This window comes from Acinonyx jubatus, chromosome C2 (assembly GCF_027475565.1).
Source record: "Acinonyx jubatus isolate Ajub_Pintada_27869175 chromosome C2, VMU_Ajub_asm_v1.0, whole genome shotgun sequence".
Classification (NCBI taxonomy): Eukaryota; Metazoa; Chordata; class Mammalia; order Carnivora; family Felidae; genus Acinonyx; species Acinonyx jubatus.
In genome coordinates this window covers 120428880-120453308 of record NC_069384.1, presented here as the reverse complement: position 1 = coordinate 120453308, position 24429 = coordinate 120428880, and the positions used below count along the sequence as shown (strand labels likewise).

The 24429-nt window shown below is 50.6% G+C and overlaps 1 protein-coding gene across 1 annotated transcript in view; it reads left to right on the top strand.

The window, feature by feature from the left end:
- The window catches only part of SPSB4 (splA/ryanodine receptor domain and SOCS box containing 4), an 80431-nt gene extending 57478 nt beyond the window's left edge, over positions 1–22953 (top strand). The window contains exon 3 of the mRNA XM_027061725.2: positions 21555–22953. Coding sequence (XP_026917526.2) covers positions 21555–21682 — 128 coding nt within the window. The 3' untranslated portion in view covers positions 21683–22953. The remainder of the gene's footprint in view (positions 1–21554) is intronic.
- Positions 22954–24429: the final 1476 nt, after the last annotated feature.

Genomic DNA, 24429 nt, shown 5'->3' with positions numbered 1-24429 from the left:
GCCTCAAAAATCTCCTAGTTATTGGAGCAGCTGCACAGATAATGGTAATTCAGTGAGATAAGATTAATCAAGTGCTCTAGGAAGTACAGTGGGGAGAATAACAGGTGTTTGGGGCCGCTGTGGCATCTAGGAAGTGCTCACAGAAGAGGGATATTGGAGTTGAGATTTAAAGAGGTTGCTAGATGGAAAGGCTGTTGCTAGATGGGTATAGCATGTGCAAAAGCACAGAGGCTTTAAAACACATAGCCAAGTGCAGGACACTGCAAGAAGTTCAAGGAGCACGTGAGGCGGAGAGTAGTCATGTAAGGGTGACCCCACTGATGTAGTTGGTCATTTGTTCATTCATTAAACCTGGGCCTTTTGAAGTGCCATATTTTTTAAATTTAAAATGTATTTATATTAAATACATTCATAAAGTTTAATTAAGATGTAACAGTGAAAAGTTTCCTGCCCACCCTTTTTCCCAGCTACCCTCCCCAGAGGCAACCATTGCTGTCAGGTTCTTGGGTTTTCTTCTAGGGGATTTTTCACAGATACGCAGACAGCAGCATTCCCCTTATGCCCTGATGTGCACCTTGCTTTCTTCATTTCATATATCTTGGAGGTGACTCAGCACCCAGAGGGCTTCATCATTCTTCTTGACAGTGGTGGGAGTTTAGCTGTAGAGCCCCAGCTGTGCACGAAGAGACCTTCTCATCCGGTCTCTTGTTGATGGTGGAAAAGACCAGAGGTCCAGAAGAGTAGGAAGCCCACCCAAGGTCTCCCAGCTGTTCAGTGTGTTCAGTGACTGAGCCAGGACTCAAACTCGAGTCTTCCGCTTCTCGTATCTACCCAAGGCCAGCCAGGCCCACTGCCTTGCCTCGATGGTCTTCATTATTAGACTATGGGTTGGAAAAGGTGATGGGTGAGGCTGCCATTTTTTACAGTCAGTGGGGGAGTAGGCTGATGTCTCCACTAGCCTCTTGATGTGTGCTTCCAGACTTCATAGTAACCCTTGTCAGTGTTCCCTCCCCTCCCCCCATTCCCTTTGCCCCCCTTCCTCCTCCCCAGCTTTCTCCTCCCCCACCTTTGCCTCAGAAGCCCTGTGTCAAGCCTCTGGCCCATCCCTAGGCCAGCAACTGGTCACTATGACAACAAGGGCCTTCCATCAAAAAGTGGCCTTCCAGGTATTTTATTTTGAGCCCCAATTAAGCAGGGCAGACTTCAGGCTGGGAGCAGTGCAGGGAAGTGTGTTTTATGGCCTGTGAGAGAGCCCAGGTGCTATTTATAGCTCCTTAATCGGTGTTGCTAAATGGGGTCTTAATGCAAGTCCCGTGGCAACTGCACATTTTCATCACAGAGAATCTCCTCCCCGCAGCCTCACTCCCTCCATCTGTCGGCCTGAGCCGGCTCGCCTGGAAGCCCCTCCTGAGGGAAATGGTGCCTTCTCTGTGCTCAGCAGCTGTCAGCAGGCTGCCTGGCCCCCCTGACCTCCTCCTGTCACAAGCGGGCCCTTTGCAGTCCTGTCTTTGGGGATATTTGGCCCACAGCTGTCCCTTCCATCAGGAACCTGGAGTCCTCGGGTGGCCATTTATCTCAGGGCTGAGGTTCTGTCCCCAACCCCCCCTCCCCCCCACACCTCTCCCCAGCCTCTCCATCAAAGCCAGAGTGGGGTGAGGGACATGTATGACTGAATATACAAGTAAACATCCATAAAATGCTTTCCGTTAATACCTCATGGTATTAACAAGCAGTTTTACTCATTCACACACAGCAGGATAACAATTATACCCCATTCCTTATAGCTGGGGAATTCAGGCTGAGGCCAGAAGAGGAATTAATTAACGTTCACTGACAGGCAGTGTCTTGGAGTTTCACAGGTGCCACCTCATTCAGTCTTCACGTCACTTGTTTTCGAGGGAAGGGGCCCATTTCAGTCAGGGTAGGCCAGGTCTTGCTGCTGTAATAGACAAACCCCAGATTGCACCGACTTCAAACAACCAAGGTTTGTTTTTGCCCATCCCTGGTCAGCCCGAGGCTCTATTTTGCAAGGTTTATGTCCTTCAGGTCCAGGGAAAAAGGAACAGCCTCTAATGGTCCCTAATGGAAAGGAGAAGACAGCAATGCACATACTGGCTGCTAAAACTTCCACTTGGAAGTGATACACAGCACTCCCACTGACCTTTCATTAGCCAAAGTAAGTGCATGGTCACACCTGACTGCAGATGAGTAGGGAAAGGGAAAGCTGATCTGTGCCTGGAGGGTAAAAGCTGGAATATTTGACAACAGCCCTAAAGACCTCACAGAAGTTCAGGGTCAGTGGTGAGGGATTTTCCCAGCTCCCGCAGCTCCTAAGTGGCAGAGCAGAGATTTGAACATTCAGCTGTTTTCCCTAGAAATCTTTGCTCTCTTCCTTTCTTAAAAATTTTTTTTAATTTATTTTTATTTTTTATTTTGAGAGAGACAGAGCGAGAAAGAGAGAGAATGGGGGAGAGGGGCAGAGGGAGACAGAGAGAGAATCTTAAGCAGGCCTCACACTCATCATGGAGCCCAACGCATGGTTCCATCCCGTGACCCTGGGATCATGACCTGAGTCAAAGTGAAGAGTCAGACACTCAACCAGGGGAGCCACCCGGGCACCCCTCTGCCCTTTCCCCATGTTGCCAAGTGGCTATAGACATGAATGCTAAAGACCGACTTCTGACTCAAATTCTATCTCCAGTATTCACCGGCTACGTTACCCCAATTAGCCGGTCATGTAACCTCTCAGAGCCTCATTTCTCTGTAAAACAGAGATATTGGTGCAGGACTATGTTGTGAACACCAGAACTTTATTCCTAAGTTTGGGGCAAACTCATTTGGCAGCCAGACTCCAGTGGAACGGGTGTGAGCCTATTTATAGTCATTCCTTATTTCCCTCAGTGTGAATATTCATAGGTCTCACTATAGAAATATTAATGTATTTGATTACAGGCGCTGCCCCAGACCACAGGGATGTTATGCAATACATGGCATATGCAACTTAATTAATAAACTCTGGAACTCTCTCAATTCTGAAACAATCTGGCCCCAGGGTTTTGGATAAGGCACATGGATCCTTCACGGGTTGCAGTGAGGATTAAGGGAGATGATGTGTCAAAAATTCTGAGCACCAGGCCCAGCATGTAGTAAGTGCTCAATACTTGGTGATTATTCTAGATCCCAAGCTTGAACTGACAAGACAGGAAAGAGGCTCCAGCTTGTGGGAGATTGCCACAGGACCTGAAACCAAGGCAAGAAAAGAGTGGGAATTCTCCAGTCTGCACTTAACTGAAATCAGCAGGTCTCTTTGGTTCCTGAAAAGCCTATCCTAGTAAATAGAAGTAAATAGGGCCTCAGACATTCTCGGGTGTATTTGTGGAATGATTCACTCTGATAGCAACTAGGGTATTTGTGAGGTCCTCAGAAAAGAGACAACATGCTTGGTACCTGTAAGGTGTGTCAAATAATGTGCCCTTTCTAGCCATCGGACAAAAGTCTGAGGTTTCATGTCAACATTCATTTCCCAGAATCGTGGATCTTGCAAAGGAGTCCCAAAACCTTGTTCCTCTGAAGTCCTCAAGGCCCCACCTTGAGGGTGTTACCTGAGACCCCACCCCTCACTCTGGTCACCTTCCCTTCTACCTGTGGTTCTACATAAAAATTAATTTGCAAAAAGTTCCTGTGGCTTTGGCCAAGAAACCTGCCCTTTTGCCTCACGCAGGCTGAGAACCGCAGCCCAGAGACGCCCTGTGTGCGGCGGTTAGAACCTTCGTTAACACTGCCTGGGCTCGGATCCCTCCTGAACCCACTCACTGGCTGAGTGATCTCGGGCAGGTTATGACCTCCGTGTGACTTATCTTCCTCATCTGTAAAGAAGATACTGATGGCTGTTGTGGGATTAAATGAAGCTAGTTTTCGGAAAGTTCTTAAAATAGTGCCTGCTGGCCGCTATTAACTATATTATAGTGAGTCTGTGGCACAGCCGAGACCTGGTCTTCTGTCTCTCACTCCAGGAATCTCGTCCAACTAAATTCACATTTTTGAAAATAAGTGTTGACAAGGATATGGGGAAATTGCTGGTGGGAATGTAGAACGAGGTGGCCACTGTGGAAAACAGCTTGGTGATTCCTCAAAAAGTTAAACATAGAGTCAACACATGACCCAATAATTCCACTCCTCGTTATATACCCAAGAGAAATGAAAACAGGTGTTCAAACAAATACTTGTACCCAAATATACATAGACACAGCCAAAAAAGAGGTAGAAACAACCCAAATGTCCGTCAGCGGAGGAATAAACAAAATATGGCATTTCAACACAATGGAGTATTATTTAGCCATAAAAAGGAATGAAGTTCTGATACATGCTACAACATGGAGGAACCCTGAAGACATTGTTGCTAAATAAAAGAAGCCAGATACAGAAGGCCACGTACTGTACGATTCCATTTATGTGGGATATCCAAAATAGATAAGTTCATAGAGACAGAAGGCAGATTAGTGGTTGCCAGAGGCTGGAGGAAGGAGGGATGGTGGGACCTAGTTGCTTAATGGGTACAGGATCTCCTCTGGGGGTGATAAAAAGGGATAAAAAGGTGATAAAAAGGGAACTGGATTGAAGTAATGACTCTGCAACACTGTGAATGTATTAAATGCCATTGAATTGTCTATTTTAAAATAGTTAATTTTATGTTAGGTCCACCTCACCTGAATTAAAAAATAAATTCATTGCAAGGAAGCTGTCCCCAGACTTCAGTCAACAGGGCGGTTATGCTCATGCAGGAAGTGTTTGAGGGGTGAACTCACTCACCCTGAGCATGGCACTGGGGAGCACCCTTTATCCCCCATGACCCCTAGGACACTGTGTGCTCCCCAAATTGAGGGTGTCTGATTCATTTCTGATTCCCCAGCACCTGGCTTTGCACACAGCAGATCCTCAGGGAACATAGGACTCCAGGGGGTAATTGACGAAAGCATAGCGAATACCCACCAGCGCTGACCGCCCCTCGCCAGGTCTGTAGTATTGTGCCAGCAGCTTAAGCCTCCCGGCTTGTTTTCCTTGCTGCGAAATAACATGGGATGATGGTGCTGTGTCTGGCTCACTATGCCAACCCAGAGAGGTGATGCATCTCAAGCTAGTGGGGCAGGGCTGGGCCCGGATGCAGGGCCCAGCAGAGGGCAGCGGCTGCCCGTCTTCGGCTGTTTTATTATTATTATTATTATTATTATAATTGGGAAACAAGCCTCCACCCCCTCCCAACTTTATTGAGATATAATTGACATACAACATCGTGTAAGTTTAAGATGTACAACGTGTTGATTTGATACGCTTTCATATTGCAAAATGATTACCCCTGCAGGGGAAGCTAACACCTCCATCCCATCACCTAGTACCTTATCTTTTTTGTGGTAAGAGCTTCTCATTTAAGATCGATTCTCTTGGCAACTTGCAAGATTGGTCAAGGGGATTCTCAAGCTGTGTTCCTTTAAGAAACTGGTTTTGCCACAACCGGAACTAAAATATTTTCCTGCCTTTGTCCAACTCACACTAACAAAAAAATTAATTTTGTCTGTCATTTTTCTCTACCAATATATTTTCGTTGCTAAACCTCTACCATCTGCTACCCGTTGTCTGGAGAAAAATAAGAAATAAGAAGGTGTCTGATTTTATGGGAAAATAGATACGGACATTTTACACCAACTACATCAGTATTCTGGGCATTGGATAGTGTCTTGTGAGGAACAGATTCTGGGACCAACAGCTCTGCCCTCTTTTCTGGGTGACCTTGGGAATCACACGACCTCTCGATTCCTGAGTTCCTCCTCTCTACAACGAGGGTAAACATGGTACCTGCCTCGTAGGATGCAGAGGACTGAACGAGTTACCAAAGGGCAAGTGTCTGTTACTTGGGCGAGCTCCATATTAACCATTATTACCGTTGGTGGGATAGTGGTGGTGGTAGCATTACTGATACTCTGTGGTGATCCCTCCAGTGCCCCTGGACTGCCAGGTGTCCTAACCCCTACAGGAGGTTGTACATTTTGCCAACCTGGTTGGTTCGCCAGTCTGTCTACACAAGGAAAACCGAGTGCGAAGAAGGAGTGGGTGCATTTGGTGACCAAGTGAATGAGATCTTCCCAATCAGAATACTCAGAATCCATGGTGAGAGATGCTGGAGAGAGAGAGAGAATGGGGTTTTCGTGAAGTTCAGGATTCTTATGTGTCATCGTGGATATTATAGCTCGAGTCATCCTCAACATAGAGGAACAGTGAGCACATTGCTGGATCCCATCGAGTTTGTGCCTCTGTGGTTGGATCGGACCTTCCAGAAGTTTACGAGGATGGGGGTGCCCCTCCCCCCAGGGTGGGATGACTGTTAACCAGGTTCTGACAAGGTGGTGGATGAGCTTCACCACTAGCCCGGTGGATGAACCGACACCACTAGCCCGGGTCTGTGTCTGGCCCTAGAAATGTTTTGACACAGAAATGTCACATGAGAATCTGGATGTCAGGGGTTTTGGAAAGAGCAGGAAATCCGTAACACCGGACGCACCTTCCTGCGTGGATCCGTGGCTGGAGCTTGTGTGCGCCCTCTAGTGGAGGACTCCCCCTCCCAACCCTCAAGCCCACTGCCCACACCTGCGCCTGCCATTCACACAGGCCACCCCTCTGGCCCCTAGGCATTGGGGTTGGCCGCCTCTGGTCTAAAATCCAAACACATCTGTGATACTAGAAGTGGCTTTCATTCATGTACTGACCATTAACTTTTTAAAAAGTTATCTAAAGCAAGAGCCATTTGCCTTGAAATGAGAAATGGAAATAGAGCAGGAGTTTGCAAATTTGCTAGCTATTATGCTGTATCATGGCTCTTTACACACGGAACATTTTTATTTACAGACCTCATCACTTGACGCTTTTCAGTAGACACACTTTTTCTCTTCCCAAGCTATCCCCTAAATACGGGGTTCCTCTTGAGCTACTTGGATCCTCTGGCTAAAGGAGGGGGGAGCCAGGGTGAGAAAACTAGGCAGACTCCATCCAAGAATTCAGTTTACTCATCAGCTTTGCTTAAGTTAAGAAAAACAAGCTTCCACCATCGTCCTCTGGGCCTGTTTCTGAGCTCACACTTGGAAAGGTCAAATAAACACCATAAATCCATTAGAAGGCCTTCGTATTAAACCCCTGAGGCTTATGCTGTTTAGCAAGAGGCTAGGGTGATGACGTTTCCCAAGTGGAAGGAAGTTTGCCTGACCTTGGCTATTTGCTAGAAAACAGGAGTCAACTGTCCCCATTAGCCTCGATGGTTGCAGGGTACATGGCCCTGGGGCTGATTCAGGAAGGGATGACAGTGGAAGGCAGTCTTCTCTGGCTTCTTTCTCCTTTCCAAATTCTTCAGACCAAATCCCAGGTGCAACCAGGTGGACCGGACCATGCATTAGTAGCTGTCCCTGACTAGGCAGAGTCCCTCATTGGCCCCATATCTCACCACTTGCCTGCCAGCCATGGCTGGGCTTTGTTGGGCCAGGGGCTCACCTCCAGTCCATCCAGGGATCTCCACGCACAAAGAAAGAGCCACCCCTCCCTGACACACACACGGAGCAAGGCTGAGTCTTGGGGCATGGGGGCACAGAGACTGGGGACAATCAGCAGACCTAGGTTTCTTCCTCAGTGACTGTCACCCCACTTCCCCAGGAGAGTCTGCCAACATAAGGTGTGTCCCAAACCACACTGCCTGAGTTCTGGTCCCTTTTAACCACTTGAAGCTGGCTTTAAGTAAGCTACCTAACCTCTCTCGGTGCCTCAGTTTCCTCAGTCTGTAAGTGGGCTACCTCATTGGGTGATAGTGAGGCGTAAGTACAGTAAGACTTAGACCATCTCCAGACATTAGAAGTGCTATGTACATCCTTGCTGTGACTGTTTAGATTTTTACTATTATTATTGCCAAAAATGCAGCCAAAGAGCCCAGAAGAACACCAAGATAGACTTTGAAAATAGATCAACCCTCATGGCTTTCCTCATGCTTCTGCTTCTGATGAAAAGATTGGAGGAACATCCCCAAAGTAGAAGGGGCTGATGGAGAGGGCTGGAGTCTGGGATTTCACCGAGCTAGATTCGGATGCGGGCTTCGTGGCGCACCAGCTGCAGGGCCTCCCCAGCAGTTGTTGACGTGGAGGCATCCTACACGGGGTGTCCGTCCCGCTGTCTACACCAGCTGCTTTCACTTTGTTCTAAAGGACCAACTGTTCTGAAACAATAGCTGTCACGTTTGATCACCCAGGTGCGCCAGGGCCTAAGCCCGTGCCCCTCATCTCGTGCCCCCACACCCCCACACCCGACAAAGCAGGCATCGTCCCCCTTCTACAGAGGAAGCAGCTGGCCGCTTAAAGCCAGAATGCAGCTCCAGGCCTGGGCTGTGTCTCCTTCCAGCAGCACCTTTTCCTAAGTAGCTCTAAGTTCTCAGCAGGCGAGGGTGACTCTGTTATTACTCATCAGCTCAAATTCAGCTATAAATTGTCTTCTGGCCAAGCTTCTGGCCAGATAGAGGCCAGTCCATGACTTGTCTCACTCACTTTTGCTCTTTCTCTTTTTTTGTTTTTGACTCAACCTCTGATACAGAGAATTGGATTAAACACAATCCTTAGTTGTAATACACTGCCATCAGAGCCATGCATAGCCCTCTTTCATTCTAACTTGCTTCTTTATGTATTTACTTCCTTATAATTTAATGTTCCCGTGAATCTATCCCCAACCCAAGGACTAGAACATTGGCAGTTGGATACCCCCGTGCACATCCGTGGTTCATCCCTGCCAACCTGCACTTCTCTGAATTTTGTGTTTATTGTTCCTTATAGATTTTTCACGTACTGCTTTTTAAACTATTTTTAATCGTTTATTCATTTTTGAGAGATGGAGAGAGACAGAGCATGAGTAGGGGAGGGACAGAGAGAAAGGGAGACACAGAATCCGAAGCAGGCTCCAGGCTCTGAGCTGTCAGCACAGAGCCCGCTGTGGGGCTCAAACCCATGGACCTCGAGATCATGACCTGAGCTGAACTCAGACACTTAACTGACTTAGCCACCCAGGTGCCCCTAGATTTTTCACTTATAGACATATGTGTAAACAATGGCTTATTTAGTTTTAGTTGTTCTTGAACTTTTCTAGTTTATCTGTTCGAATGCCACACTGTATTCATTGTTATGGCTTTAAGTAAGTCTTGCTACGTGGTCGGCAAGTCCTGCTGCCCCCACACCCCTCATTCTTCTCCTTTAGAAGGGGACACACCATGAGAAAGGAGGACCCACCCCTGAGGGCCCCAGCACTGCCCTGGATGGGACCTGCACCAACTGTCTCTGAAGGACCATTGTGCTCTCTTATGTGGTCATCCCATGCTGGATGTGTTTCTTTCAGCATCTGTAGGGGCAACCAGGCTGTTCCCAGGACTGCAGTAGAGGGAAGACTTCTGGGGACATAGGACAATCCGTGGTGCAGGGTGTATCACAGCCAGAGCCCTCCCCCCCACCTCCCTGAGGCTCTCCCCGCGTGGCCGGGGGCTGTCCTCATCCAAAGCCAGGGTGTCCAGCCATCGTGCAGCTCCCCAGGGCAAGCCCCAAGTTGAAAACAGCCAGATATTCTGGGAAATTTTTCGGCTGAGTCAGGAACATCCCTCCACCAGACCGAGGAACTGGCGCAATGTGTTGCTAATTCTGTCTGCCGGTGGGACCTTGCTGGAGGGTTCTTCAGCCAGCTTAGGGCAATGTAAAAGGGCTACTTTTTAAAAATGTGTTTCTTGCACCAGAAGAGCTGGGCTACCACTTCCTTTGTAAAGATGAGGCTCATCGCAGCTGCCTCCTTGGTCCCGGGGACCAAGCACCCATGTGCAGAGCAGAGCCTTAAGGGCTGGGCAGCAAGGATAGGAGCCAGTCCCTACCTGTGGGAGCCCAGCATCTACAGGGGTGAAGAGAACACCACCAACAGGAAGTGATTCTAGGGGAATTCGGGGTGGTCAGGGATTTATCACAGGTCGGGGGTAGGGAAACCACACTTCCCAAACGGAAAATTAGACGGTGATGTCTGGCCGCAGGGCAGAATATTTCCAACAGGGGTTGTCCCATGAACTCCTCAGGCGAGTCACCATAATGATGAGAACCACTCACAGGCCTCTGCTGGGGAACGTATTTGGGGGACAGGCTCACCCAGCAGAGAGAGGAAGCTATACTAGATGGGGAGAGGGCAAAGGCAGGGGGACGCTCGGGAGGCTGCTTTTCGTGGCGGGGTCAGGAGGTGACCAGAGGGCTGGTCGCGAAGACAGAATGTCAGGATGGATCCAAGGTGTTTAGAGGGTGGGCATGGCAGGGCTTGCTGGTGGGGCCAATTTGGAGGGCAGAGGAGGGCTTAGGAGCCTGAGACATGGCCCCTAGGACAGGGATCCCACCAGAGAAGCACAGTGGTGAGGAAGATGGGCCAGGGAGATACGTGGGTTCTCTGCTGGGTGTTGGGATGTGTGTGGAGCAGCCCCATGGAGCAGGCCTGTAGACTTGTGTTGGAATCACTGGGGATCTTGTGAAATTGCTGGGCCTGATGCAGCTGTTCGGGGTAGGCCGGAGCTCCCGCATTCCCAGCAGGCTCCCGGCTGAATCTGATGCTCCTGGGCCATGGATGGCTCACGAGGGTCCCAGACTGGGGCCGATGTAGAGGCTGGTGTGACGCTGTCCCCGACTCAGGTAATAGCAGGGGCTAAGTACCTGTCGAGTTGAGGTCGATAGTCATTTTAGTTTCCCCTCCAAAATGAAATGTTCCTCAGGCTTCAGGGACACCACCACTGATCATTCCAGTCAGAATTCAGGGACATGAGAATGGAAAGGGAGATGTGCCTTTCTGGAAATGTCTTCATTTGAAGAGTGAGGCACACACCATCTCACAGTGTACATTCACTCCTGGGACTCGCCTGGGCACCCTCATGGACACTTGGCTAAGATCGAGGGTATAGCCTCTACTCCCAGTAAAGGGAGGGCGCTGACTTTTTCTTTTAACAGACTAGATCTTCAACAACTGGTTTTTGTTTCCTCAAAGTGTCATTTGAGAAAACTGTGAACTTTTCCCAATGTTACTTACACAAACGAGATTCCTTGAACGCATCTTAGAGAGATGGCTTTGGAGCCAATAGGCATCCTCACCCAGCAGTAAAGCTAACTCTTATTCATCTTCTGAAACTTCTCTTACTTGCAGCCTCCTCCAGGAAGCCATCCTGGATAATCCCAGGTTGGGCTAGGTGCCCCTCTTCCTGGCTCTCACAACCCCCCTTACAATTCCTGCTCTTAAACACAAACCCAGCTGGGCTGCCACCATTCATTCTCATCTCCCTGTCCCATCTGTAGCCCCAGGAGCCCCTGTGTGCCCAGCTCCCTGCTCAGGTCCTGCAAAGCAAGTTTAGAAGTAAAAGTATGATGAGTGCCTGCATCTGTGATTCATCGTTGCATTAGAGGGACAAGACTTTATCCTCAAAGTCCACAAAATGACACTGGGACTCTGGTGTCCCTCCAAGCCCTCTTAAGAAGACTTTGATTATAACAGTGATGTCCTGGGGCGCCTGGGTGGCTCAGTTGATTTAAGCGTCCGACTTCAGCTCAGGTCACGATCTCACGGTCCGTGAGTTTGAGCCCCGCGTCGGGCTCTGGGCTGATGGCTCGGAGCCTGGAGCCTGCTTCCGATTCTGTGTCTCCCTCTCTCTGCCCCTCCCCCATTCATGCTCTGTCTCTCTCTGTCTCAAAAATAAATAAACGTTAAAAAAAATAATAATAACAGTGATGTCCTCATGCTTTGATTTCCCCATCTGCAGAATGGGCCCCCGAAGAGATCTTACATCATTCAGGGAAATTTCAAGTTTGCTGTCAACAGAGACTGACCTTGGCCCTGTAGGAGGACGGAAGCCGAGCTAGGATTTCTCTCCAGTACCGCTCCCCACACCCCTGCCAGGCTCTCAAGAGGCTGGGCAAGTGACGGGATCTTCTTTCCGTCTCCCCAGTCCCCCCCCCCCCAGCCTAAACACACAGAGGCTTCTTCAGCTTGCAACCGCTTAGGGGCTGAGGCGTCTCAACAGGCCTGAGGCCACAAATCCCCAGAGAGGCCCGAGTCCCCCAGCACCTGCCTGGGGCTATTCATTCTTCCTCACAGTGGGGTGAAGGCAGCAGCCGACACCCACCCACTGGCTTTGGCGGGGCCTGGGCACAGCGGCAGAGTGAGTGGGCAGGCAACCCCAGCTCTGCTAGATCCGGGCCAAGAGAGCAGAGAGCACCCATGGATAGAAGGCCCTCAGATGAAGGACTCAGGTCACCAAGAGTCTTCATTCCTTCGGCAGTGCTAATGTGAGCCTGTGGCTAACATGAGTCTCACTTGGTAAGCCTGAGTGCGGCCTCTGAGCACCCAGCCCTGCCTTTGATAACACAGCAGAGTATGGCTCAGTACCACCTCCCCCAGGAAGCCCACCTTGCCTGTGCTAGCATGAGAGCCACGGCCCTAGATCTCCAAGGCTCATCTAACATTTATCTCACGGAAGCCTTGCCGTTCACTTTTTCATGTACATTGAAGCCTAATTTGATTGGGTTCAGTCAGAGTCCTTCCGCTGCCAGGATTAAATCTGATTTCCGTTCTGCCAAGTGTCAGCTGTGGAAGGGACCCTGAGCCTTCTTGCCAAACCACTTGCCACGCTGATAGAGGCTGAGACCCTAAGGAGGAAGGCGAAGCCACCCTGCCAGCTGGTGACCGAGGCCCGCCACAGCCCAGGGCTGCCAGCTGCTCAGCCACTTTTCACTCAGCTGTGCAGCAGGTTCAGGGCAAGGGGGCCCTGAAATGGACCTGAACAGAGATGAACCGAGCTCAAGGGGCTCCTAGCTCCCTGTACGTTCTCAGTCTCCAGCCCTGCGCCCCCGGCCACTTAGTGGCTACCCATCCCACCCGTCTGCCCCCCCATCCTTTGTCGCTGGGGACGGTGAATCATGCAGCTGGGGTGAGGAGGAAGGTGAAAGAAAAGAATGCTGATGGGTTGAGCGAAAAAGGAGAGGGTCCTGTGGCCACAGTGGGGGAGGCTGATCCAGTGGTCAGAGACTGGGGTGCTGAAATGGGCATTTGGGGAATGTGGCTGAGCTCCATGGCATGACCCGGGGGTGGGCACTGGGTGGAGGGGAGTGTCCCTAGCACGAGGTGGTCCAGAATCAGGAGCCTGAGTGATGAGAGGGTTGTGCCTGTGGAGGACTGCATCAGAGGCGGAGGCGGCAGGTGTGGGCGGAGAGGGGACCTGGGAGGCCGGGCCAGCACCCTGACAAACAAGGGGCCAGAGGTCAGTGGATGAAAGAAGCAAGGGTCAGAGCCAAGGGGTGCAAAGAGGAGCTGGGAATTCTCACAAGCGAATGGCAGGTGTGGAGCTTCAGATGTGCAAGGAGTCTGCCCGCCTCCTGGGCCTGCAGGCACGGACGGCCCCCAGGGAAGGCCGAGGGGCCGTGGGGTCTGGGAGAGAATGTTACGGGCCCTTCAGGCAGGAGGTGGGGGGAGCTCCTGGGGAAGTCAGGGGTGCCATTTTCTGCGTACAAAGCTGCAGTTCCAGAGGGCACAGTGGAAGATTGGCTGAGGTTTGGGGCCAGAGGTGAGGAGGCAGAGAGCGTCACGGGGAGGATGGCACTTGAGAGAAGCGACGGCCACAGGCAGGAGATCTAACGGCTCTTCATGCCCATCACTCCACCTTCCTTCACATGCACGTTCCATTTCCTCTCTCCTTTTCCTGGAAACTCATGCCATCCTGTTTCTTGGAGCACGTTTTCATTCTGCAGGAGCACCTCCTTGGGTAACAATCAGACCGGGTGGGCAGCGGCTCCTCTTTCAGAATCTGAAGTGTAGCTGCTTTTCGCTCCGTAGCAGTGCAGTTCCCCTGTGGTGGGAGCGCTGTGGAGTCTTCGGGTGACCACTGTCTTTCTGGACCCACCTTTCTGGGGAGGACTGGGTCAGGGAGCTGGGCGGGCCAGACCCGCGGGCGCTTCATCCAGATGGAAGCGTCTCCCCCCGGCCAGCATGCCCTCTGCGGTGGAGAAGGGCTGGCTCGTGCTCCACTCGGCATCTCTGTTTGACCGCAGCGCTGACCAGGAGCTTCCCCGAGGCTGTCTGTCTCCTGCAGAGAGCGAGCCGAGGCTTCAGCTGTCCCAGATGCTGAGCTTGTAGTTCTCCAAGGGATTACCCTGATGATAGCCCATGTCTTGCCCTCTGTTGCTGGAGCTTGGGGCTTCTCCGGGGCTCCTTTGGTGAGAGCCGTGTCCACCCCTGGTGCACAGGGCTGCCAGTTCTCTGCTTGATCTTTCCACCGTCCTGTCCCTGTCTTCCCAGAATTTATCCGAACGTCTAGGCTGCTGACTGCCTGTCTTGCTTTCCAGTACTGTTGTCAGACCCTTTAAACACACACGTACACACAGGTGCACATCTCTGCCCTTTTGAGAGACATGGGCGGGAGAGGTAGAAGCCGGGGGTCCAGGCTGCCGCCTCAGGCACAGCCTCACACAGTTCAGGTGGTGTTTCCTAGCACACTTTGTTCCGGATTCTCCCCTCTGGAAGTTTCCCACGTCCCTGCTTCGCAGTGTTGCTAGGGAAGGCCATGCATTATTTAGGACTGTTCTGTTGTGCAGCATTCCCATGCTTGTGAAGGGGCTCGCTCGCTCTCTATCCCGGGGGAAAAACGCAGGCCCCACCTGTGCTGTGGGGACCATCTGTGCCAGTGACGCTTGTTCGGACAGAGTTCATCAGAAAACGCTGCTTATGTCCCAGCTGCAGTCACAACACTTTTTGCTGGGGAAACAGTGAAGCTTGCTAAGAGAAAACTCCAGATTCCAAATGCTTTCTAGATATGAGCTGAGGTCCCTGCAGAGCATGATGGGGCCGGTTGGTACAGGGATGCCATACATTTTAGAAGTGAATGCGTAATGACATATTTGTCCATTTGTGTAATTAAGTGGAGCGACACTTGACAGGTATAGACACAGAAGGCAGAGAAGCCACGCCATTGGCGAGGAGGTGACACCTAGTTAGGGTCCTATAGAGGAGGCAGGCTTCTGGCAGGCAGGCGGGGGGTCTGACAGCTGAAGGAGCAGCATGAGGGGAGGCCCAGAGGCATGCAGGAAATTCTCTGAGTCTTCTGACACCAAAACCATAGTCTATGGATGAGTGATTAGCACGGTGTCAGGCATATAGAGCGTGTATGTGGTTGCCCATATGCGTGTCTTCTCATTTCTTTTCCCAAAAACAAACAGTACCCATGTCTACTGAAGTTCAGGTTTCAAGGCTGGCGCTCAAACCTTCCCCTATCTGCTGACCACTGTCTATAGCTGTTGCAAAAGAATTTCATCTCCTGACCTTAAACTGTTGATCTTTTTTCAAAATATCAACGTAGGGATGGGTGTAGGGTAGGACTCACATCTTGGCATCTTCCACTGCGAGCAGAGGAGACCTCAAGGGGCCCAGGGAAGCTGCTTAAGCCACCAATCCCTGTGTGAAATCTCCACCATTCCCCGTTTCCATCACAGATATGGACTCTCTAAGCCAGATGATCTAACTTCCCCACTTCGTTGACAGCAAAACAAGAGTCCCTGAGAAGTTCCGTGGCTTACTTGGGGTTGTACAAGGGGTTGATGGAGAGTTACGGAAGAATTCAGGTCACCACAGAACCTTGGAAATGATTGCCTTGTGATATTTTTAGCGTGGAACCAGACATGAAGCCCCAGCTTCAATAAATCTTCATCAAGAGCAGAGCATTGTCAATTAGGACCATGTACTGAGGCATTTTTAGAAACACAATAAGTAAATTGCTACTATTTTTAATGGTGCCTCTTGGGCTGATGGCCTCAAATAAGACCTACCGTAGAGAGAATGTCTTTAAGGCAAGGAGCATGCTGTGGCATACTATCGTCACAACACGTGGCTGGAAGTGTTGCTGTCCCCACTTTACAGATGAGAAAAATGTGGTCCCGAGAAGGTGAGCCAACTGCCTGGCCCACTGGTGGTGGGAGCGGGAGACGGGATTCCGAAGCAGCTTCCTCTCCTCACTTGGCCCCATTGAGGCCGCTGGGAAGACGTCTGGCTTGTGTCCACACCCCCCAACCATGGAGTGGAGGCACTCCCCACTCAGTCAGTGACCTTTTATTTTTCTTAATGTAAATGCATTTTTGATGTATAAATATGCAGAAAGCATGCAAATCTCAGGTGACAAAGCTGGATGGTTTCTATAAACTGAACGTGCGGATACAACCAGAACTCAAAGAGCAGGACAATACCTGTCCCCCAGCTTCCTCCTGTCCCTCCTTTTCTTTTCTTTTTTTTTTTTAATATTTATTTACTTTTGAGAGAGAAACAGAGTGTGAGCCAGGGAGAGGTAGAGAGAGAGGGAGACACAGAATCCAAAGCAGGTTCCAGGCTCTGAGCTGTCAGCACAGAGCCCGACGCGGGGCTCGAGCTCACAAACCATGAGATCATGACATCAGCCAAAGTCTGACACTTAGCTGCCTAGCTGCTTAGCCGACTGAGCCACTCAGGCGCCCCTCCTCCTGCTGCTCCTAATCGCCCCCTGCCCAGTATCGCCACTGCCCTAATGTCATCATCTTGTTTTGGGAACTTTATAGGTGAAGTCACACAAAATGTACTTTTCTTTCACTCAAAATTATGTTTGTGATTCATCCGTGTTTTTGCATATAATTGTGGGTCCTCCTTCTCATGGCTGGTTAGGGTTGTGCTATGTGAAGATACACAATTTACGCTTACATTCCACTGTTGGCGGACAGTAGAATTGTTTCCAGGTTCGTGCTCTTACAGATACTGCTTCTGGGGCATCTGGGTGGCTCAGTGGGTTAAACGTCTGATTCTTGACTTCGTCTCAGGTTGTTATCTCACCGTTTGTGGGTTCGATCCTCGCATCAGGCTCTGTGCTGACAGTGCGGCGCCTGCTTGGGATTTCTCTCTCTCCCCCTCTCTCTCTGCCCCTCCCCTGCTCGCTCTCTGTCTCTGTCTCAAAATAAAGAAACTTTAAACACCAATAATGCGTCTAGGAGCATTCGTGTACCTGCATTTAGCACACTGGTGCACACTGGAAGGAAATCTGCAGGCCACAGGCTCAGCTTTAGTTTTCCGAAATAGTTGTGCCAGCTTACATGCTCTCAGCGTCATGAGAGCTCCCGTTGTCCCACATCCTCGTCTGCACTTGCTATTGCCTTGTTTTCATTTTGGCCATTCTGGCTGGCAGACAGCAGAGTCACATTATAGTGTCAGTTTGCTCTTCTCTGGCGATTCATGAAGTTGAGCACTTCTTCACATACTTATTGGCCACTTGCATAGGTGCTTTTGCGAACAATGACTCCTTTCCAATTGTCATTTTGGTTGGAAACCATTTCTGAAAATGGCTCCTGTGCTGAAAGATGCTGTGTTTCTCTTCCCACCTGGTTGATCATTTCCAAGCCTCGGCATTTGGCAGTTCTCCGAAGGGTTCCAAAGCCAAGGGGAGTCAGAGAGAGGAGTTGGAGGGTGGGCCCAGCCAACACTGGACATCCCTGAAGTGCTGGAAGTTCCACGGCTGCAGCAAGGTCTTGCTCTGTGCACCCTGGCGTTGCTGTGCAGCCTTCAGTTTACAGGTCGCTCAGAAATTAGCAGAGATGATTTTTACTTCCTATTCAGAGCTAAAGACGTGCCCTGAACTCCAGCCCCAGCCCCCTTTCTCACTTCCTTTGGAGTTGGGCTCTGGACTGATTTCAAAGACCGCGGAGGAATGAGGATAAACAGAGTTCTTTCCTCCTCCTCAGCCCCTAACTAGGCAGGGAACACACAGGGCGTTGGGTTTGCTTGACAAGGCTTAGCATTTTGGGGATTGAGGACCTGATGTGTGCCTAGAGCTTTAAAATATTTAAGGAAGCTTTCAAGCTCTGGCATGATTATCAGACATTAACAGCTCAGAATTTTCCTGATGCAAAGTTCCAGCCCCTCTCCCCTCAGAGCCAAAACCTACCTTGTTAACAGCCCTCCCCCAGCTTATCCTCACCAAGGGCAACCAAACAAATGCACGGGTGGGGAGGAGATAGCTAGAAATGGCACGTGTTAAACACCTACTCTGTGTTATCATGCTAAGTGCGTTACACTTTCCAGCTCACTGAATCCCCACCACAATTAAATCCCCACCTGAATTGAAACCTGCCCTGTTGGGGGGGGGGGGAGGGATTTATAGGAGCATGGGGGAGCTAAGGCAGATATGCTTCTGGGTAAGAGCAATTTATTCCAATAGCTTAAAACATCTATAGAGGACATGCCCCAAGGCAGAACATCAATTTGTTCATTGAACAGACAATTTCCGGGCCATCCCCCTGTGTGCAGACTGAGGGCTGTAGGTCCTAGGACAGGTGAGTCGGCTCATGTCCTTTAAGAAGTTCACAGGCTGCTTGTGACGAGGAATGGAATTGAAAACCCTTGCCACGTTTGTCTAAGTGGAGGAAGAGTGCACTTCTGGTCAGGACACCTGGTGCACGGACGGGGCCCACCTGGGCTCTGCCACGAGTGGGGACTGGCTCCTGGCTGGGGCCCTTACTGGCCATATGTCCTTGGGCAAGTGACTTACCCTCTTTGTGTTTCAGTTTCCTCCTCCTTAAAATAGGGATAGGGGTGCCTGGGTGGCTCAGTCGGTTAAGCATCTGACTCTTGGCTTCAGCTCAGGTCACGATCTCATGGTTTTGTGAGTTTGAGCTCGGCATTGGGCTCCGCGTTGACACTGCAGAGCCTGCTTGGGATCCTCTGTCCCTCCTCTCTCTCTCGGTCCCTCCCCCACTCATGCTATCTCCGTCTTTCTCAAAATAAATAAGCTAAAAAAACTTAAAAAATAAATCAATAAAATGAGGGTAATAATAATAGTTATAATAACTTCTACCCCAAAAGGTTGTTGTGATATGAGTTTGATAATACATTCACGTGAGCAGTTCCCCACAGCACCTGACCACATAAGTCTTCGGTAAAGAGCGACTACAGTTAACCTGAAACTAATGTGACATTGAGCGTCAGCTATACTCAAATAAAAAAATATATAAATAAACAACTTAAAGTAACTAGAAGTAGATAGGAGGATTGGGATTTGGGAGGGGGTGTTCACAGAGGCATGATTTGGGGAGCAGCGCAAAGCTTGGATCAGAACCAGATGGGAGGACAGGGAGAAGGAGAGCTGGGTACCAGGGTGTAGCTATGGGAACGCCTCAAGAGAGGTGTCGGGTATGGGTCTAGGCATGGTGACTGTGTGACCATGTGACTGACGGTGACTGATCTGCTTTCTGGGCCTCCCTGGCCAACATGAGTGTTCGTATGAGGGTCAAAAGAGGATACGGAGGCAAGAATGTTTAAAGCCACCAATACTCCCCGTGGATATGCCACACAGCACAGCCTCGTCTCGAGTGAAGGAGAGCTGGGGACACTCTGGTGTGTGGCTTCCAGTGCACCGGCCACGTCCTACTTTAACTCAAATGGCTCTCCATATTAACTCCGCAGCTCTCGTAAATGAAAATTCCTCCAAAACACACTCTTGACCTCTTTCCCATCCCTTATATTATTCCTATCACAACTCTTGTGTCAGTACTCACTACTTACAGTTTTATGGCATCTTAGCACATTATAGATGCTTTTAAACTGTCACTTGTTCTGTTACCAAAAAAGCGTTCAGACGCAGCTCCAGGGAGCACCTGGGTGGCTCCGTTGGTTAAGTGTCCGACTCTTGATTTCGGCTGGGGTCATGAGTTTGAGCCTCACACCGGGCTCTGTGCTGACAGTGCAGAGCCTGCTTGGGATTCTCTCTGTCTTCCTTTCTATCTCTCTCTCCCCTCCCCTACTCTCTCTCTCTCTCAAACAAAAACAAAAACCTTAAAAAAAAAAAAAAAAGATGCAGCATTAGGCCTCTAACGTGTTACCATCAGCTTGGGGAAACTAGCCCTATACAAGCCATATGAGACAACATGTTACCACCATCCTCTCATTCCTGACCCAGCTGACCAGCACCATTCCTCTCCCTCCAGACCTTCCAGGCTGTCCTGTTTTATGCCTCTGTGCCTTTGCCTGTTCTCTCGGCCTAGAGTACTCCCCTCCCTAACATGACATAAAACTCCTATTCATCCTTCAAAACCTTTTCAGTAATCCTCTGTTTGAAGCTTTCAAACAATTCTTCCATAGGAACCGCCCAGTTTCTGCCCCTTGTGCACTGAGGAATCATTGCATCTATTACACTCTGTTACAAGTATTCACCTGCTTAAACTCCAGCCCTGAGCCCTTCTCCACTTCCAGGGCTGCCTCTGGCCTTGGTTTAGTTATCTCTGTATACCTAGGTCCAATCAGAGGGCCTGGAAGAGAATAAGAGCTTAATAAATATGTGTGCAATAAAACTAATTAAACTTGGTCCCACATCCAGATGTTCTATGGGTTATGAATTTTAATTCATGAATTTTCCCAGAACTGGGTATTAGAAGAAAATACATCCCTCTGCTGATTATCGAAAGGTGCTACAGGAGAAGTTTGAGGGTTCAATGGAATTTCAAACAGCCTCCCCAAGCCTAACCTGTTTCTAAGAGGAAGCCCACTGCAGATCCCCTCCTAGGTCAGAGGCTTTCATTTTTATTGGGACCTGCAGAGTGAAGTATTTTTTCCATTGAGACACACGGAACATGCATATCAGAGAAACAGCTTTCGTGGAATACTTACTCTTGCTATGGTCATTGCTCTCCATTTTCTCTTTCTTGTCTTTCTTCTTTGTTTTTTTTTTTTTTTAATTATTTTTTTAAATTGCTGGTCACCATCCAATGAATTGATTTCAGAATTCTATTTATTTATTTATTTATTTATTTATTTATTTATATTCTTGAGTGGGAGAGAGAGACAGAGTGTGAGAGGGGTAGGGGCAGAGAGAGAAGAAGACAGAATCCAAAACAGACTCCAGGCTCTGAGCTGTCAGCACAGAGTCCACGGCCAGGCTCCAACTTACCAACTCCGAGATCATGACCTGAACAGAAGTCAGAGGCTTAACTGACTGAGCCACCCAAGCGCCCCTCTTTTTTTTTTTTTTTAATGTTTACTTATTTTTGAGAGAGAGAGTGAGCGGTGGAGGGGCAGAGAGAGAGGGAGACACAGGATCTGAAGCAAGCTCCAGGCTTCAAGCTGTCAGCATGGAGCCCGAGGTGGGGCTTGAACTCATGCACTGTGAGGTTATGACCTGAGCCGAAGTCCGACACTTAACCAACTGAGCCACCCAGGCACCCCAGTTTCGGGATTCTTTAGTCTAACTGAGCCACCCAGGCACCCCGGTTTCGGGATTCTTTAATCAGTTGCTTCCCACAGTTTGAAAACCCCTGCTCTAAGCCTCCAGCTAGTATAACTGAAGAAGCCTTCCCGGAGGAGGAGTCCCAGCCCTGGAGGCCAGATCAGAGGAGCAGGTGCGCCTGTGGTGGGCAGATGGTAGGCAGGGGTGAGCAGGTGTGTGAAGGCAGCGGCAAGACTAATCCACTTTCCTCTTGTTGCAGCTGAGCCCCTGCCGCTGATGGACCTGTGCCGGAGATCCATCCGCTTGGCCCTGGGCCGCCAGCGCCTACGGGACATCGGCTCCCTGCCCCTGCCTCAATCTCTCAAAAACTATCTGCAGTACCAGTGAGGCTGAGGAGCAGCAGTGGGGACCCACACACAGCAGGGCCTGGGCCTGTCAGTTCACGGTCACACAGTACATTCAGGAAGGCGTCCTCCTCCTCGCCCCAGAGCGCCAGGACACTCCGTTCTTGGAAAGGACCAGGACGCGTTCCCAACGTTGAAAGTGAAATGTCCCTTGCCAACAGTATTTGCCACCCTGGAGGCAGCCCTCGTAAGTCAGGCGCCTCCTTGGGAGCCATGAGGAGCCCGGAGCCTGCGCCCAGCGGAGATCCTGCCCCGCGACCAAGAAGACACAGCAGCCCCGGTATTGATCAGAGAGCGTGTCTCCTTATTCACGAGAATGAATGAAACATTTGGGCGGGAGGCTCGCTGTGGTGTGCCCGGGTGCAGACAGGGCCGGGGAAGACTGGCCAGCTCGGGGAGGAAAGTGCGGCCGAATGATGAAGGACGAAAGCAGCTTGGTGCCGACGCCCTCTTGACACCTCGGGACTTTGTGCTCCATTGAAAGACTGTTACCCAGGGATGCCTGATGACAGAATTGGCAAGTGGACAAAGCCGTGTGTAGACCCCTTCCAGCTTACCTCTTTGCACATTGTTTACTTACCCTTTCACGTGCCCTCTGTCCCCACCGCTGACCCACAGTTCCCTGGCTACCCCGGGCACCTCTCTTCGGGGAAGCTGAGTCTGACTAATTCACCCCGGGGACAGAGTGTAGCCTTGATTATTATTATCTTACATCTGGTGGCATTTTAAAAGAGGAATGTGGTGAGGGCAGTACGTAGTCCAAAGGTGCTAATGGGGGAAGTGGGGGCATCGTGACACCCGAGTGGATGATGGCCTCAGGCTGGGGAGCCTTCCTGGGGTGCCGAGGGACTCTAGGCAACCGTCCATTGGGGTGTACCTAGCCGTCACAAAGCTTTATTTGAGCGAATTATTTTTTCACTTTAGGAGACACGAACGAGTTTGTTTCTGTTTCAAGCGTGTGTGCGATGTGCTGTTTATTTATCAGCCTGGGGCTGCACGGGCGGCCCTGGACCCGTAGGGGTGCAGGTCCCGAGCCTGGTCCTCTCCTGGGGATGCCACCACCACCCTTGTCGGGCATCTCTCCTGCACTCCCAGAGCTCTGTCCAGACTCCGTTATAACTGGAAATTGTCACCGCAGTGGGATCCCAGAGCCCCAGACGGCACCGCCTCCCCCGACTTTAATGTGAATTTGACTGATGAATGAGGAGCGTTTCTAATAAAGTGTGTTGTTCAGTCCTTCCGCTGTTTACTAAGTGCTGTGTGGGGAGGCGTGGGAGGGCGTCCTTCATCAGCCTGGCTGGTGTGTTCCCAGACCCTCATAAGGCAGAAGTGGGAACCCCTCTCCAGGCTCTTCTCGCGTCTTCCGTCCTGTCGTTCCCACTTGAGCCCAAACCCGAGTCACTTTACAAAGGCCTGCCCCGGAAGAACGAATGTGTCTGGGGCCTGGGTCCCCACAAAGCTAGTCCCCACGGTGGGAAAACAGGTTGGACGATGCCGGGGTGGGGGTGTCCAAGGGTGGGCTCTGCAAGGAGCACAGGGTCAAGCAGGGTGAGCCCTACGGGATAACAGTTTCAAACTGGACCCAGAGGTGGAACTGGGTGTGACTTTGGATGTGCGTGTCATCATCGAGGAGCGGTGCAAATGGCTGAAGGGTGAGTATGCAGCCGAGACAGGCTTGGAGCTGCGAGCAGGTCAGGAGCCAGTTCAAGACAAGGTCTGGGCCAGGACGGGCACAGCATTCACTCAGCAGTACAGGCCACCAACATGCACATTGCCACCCTCTGAGGACCCAGAGCACAGGCAGATCTGTCCCTCCAGGGGAGATGTTTACAGATGTTACGGACTAATAAAGGGAGAGGAAGATCACAAAGCTGGTGTAGGAAGATAAGGGCCTGAAGGGAAGGCTTCCTGGAGGAGGAGGCACTCCTCATACCTGTTTTTTCAGCAAAAACAACCTTGGTGAGGATGGACCGAAAGCATCAGACCGGCTAAGCCTACCACCCGGGTCAGTGTTCTTCCCTTGCTCTGATGTCAGGGCAGAGGCTGGGCTCAGTTTTGGGAGTCAGGGGGCCTGGGTTTGAGTCCCAGCATTGTGACTTAATGTGCTGTGACCTTGGGTAAACCACTTCCTTCTCTACACACTGTAGTGGCTAGACCAGGTGGCCAGTGGACAAGGATCCTTCCTCTCCTGACTCCTAGGGTCCTAGTTTCAGCACCAACTTTCCAGCTTAAAGACACCTGCCTTGCCCATGCCTTGCTTATGTAATTTCCTTCACCCCAGCAATACTCTCCCTGTCCTTGCTTTACCTTCTCTAAGATCAGCTTAGATTCACCCTCCTTCAGGAAGCCCTCCTTAAAACCACCTACCAACCTCTACCTGCTCTGAGAGTCTGCTCCTCGCCTCCCAGGCTTCAGGATGCCTCTCCCGGCTCCCAGGGCCCTTGCCTAAGTGCTGGCTTGGCTGTCCCAGTGGGCTGAGAGCCTTGGGGTGGTAGAGCCTGGGCCTGTTGTTCCCACACAGACCTGGACCAGATGTGTGGTCTCAGCAAAGGCCCGCGAGGTGGAGATGTGTGTGGAAGTGCCCCCCTTGTACCTGGGATGCCCATGGAACCTGCAAGGAAAGTCTCTGGGGGAGAGGAGGAATTCCTGCTAGAGCCAAGGACCTGGCCATGAGCCTCCAGGAACTCAGGCCCTTTCACCCCCTTAGCCATTCCGCAGGTATTGTTGGAC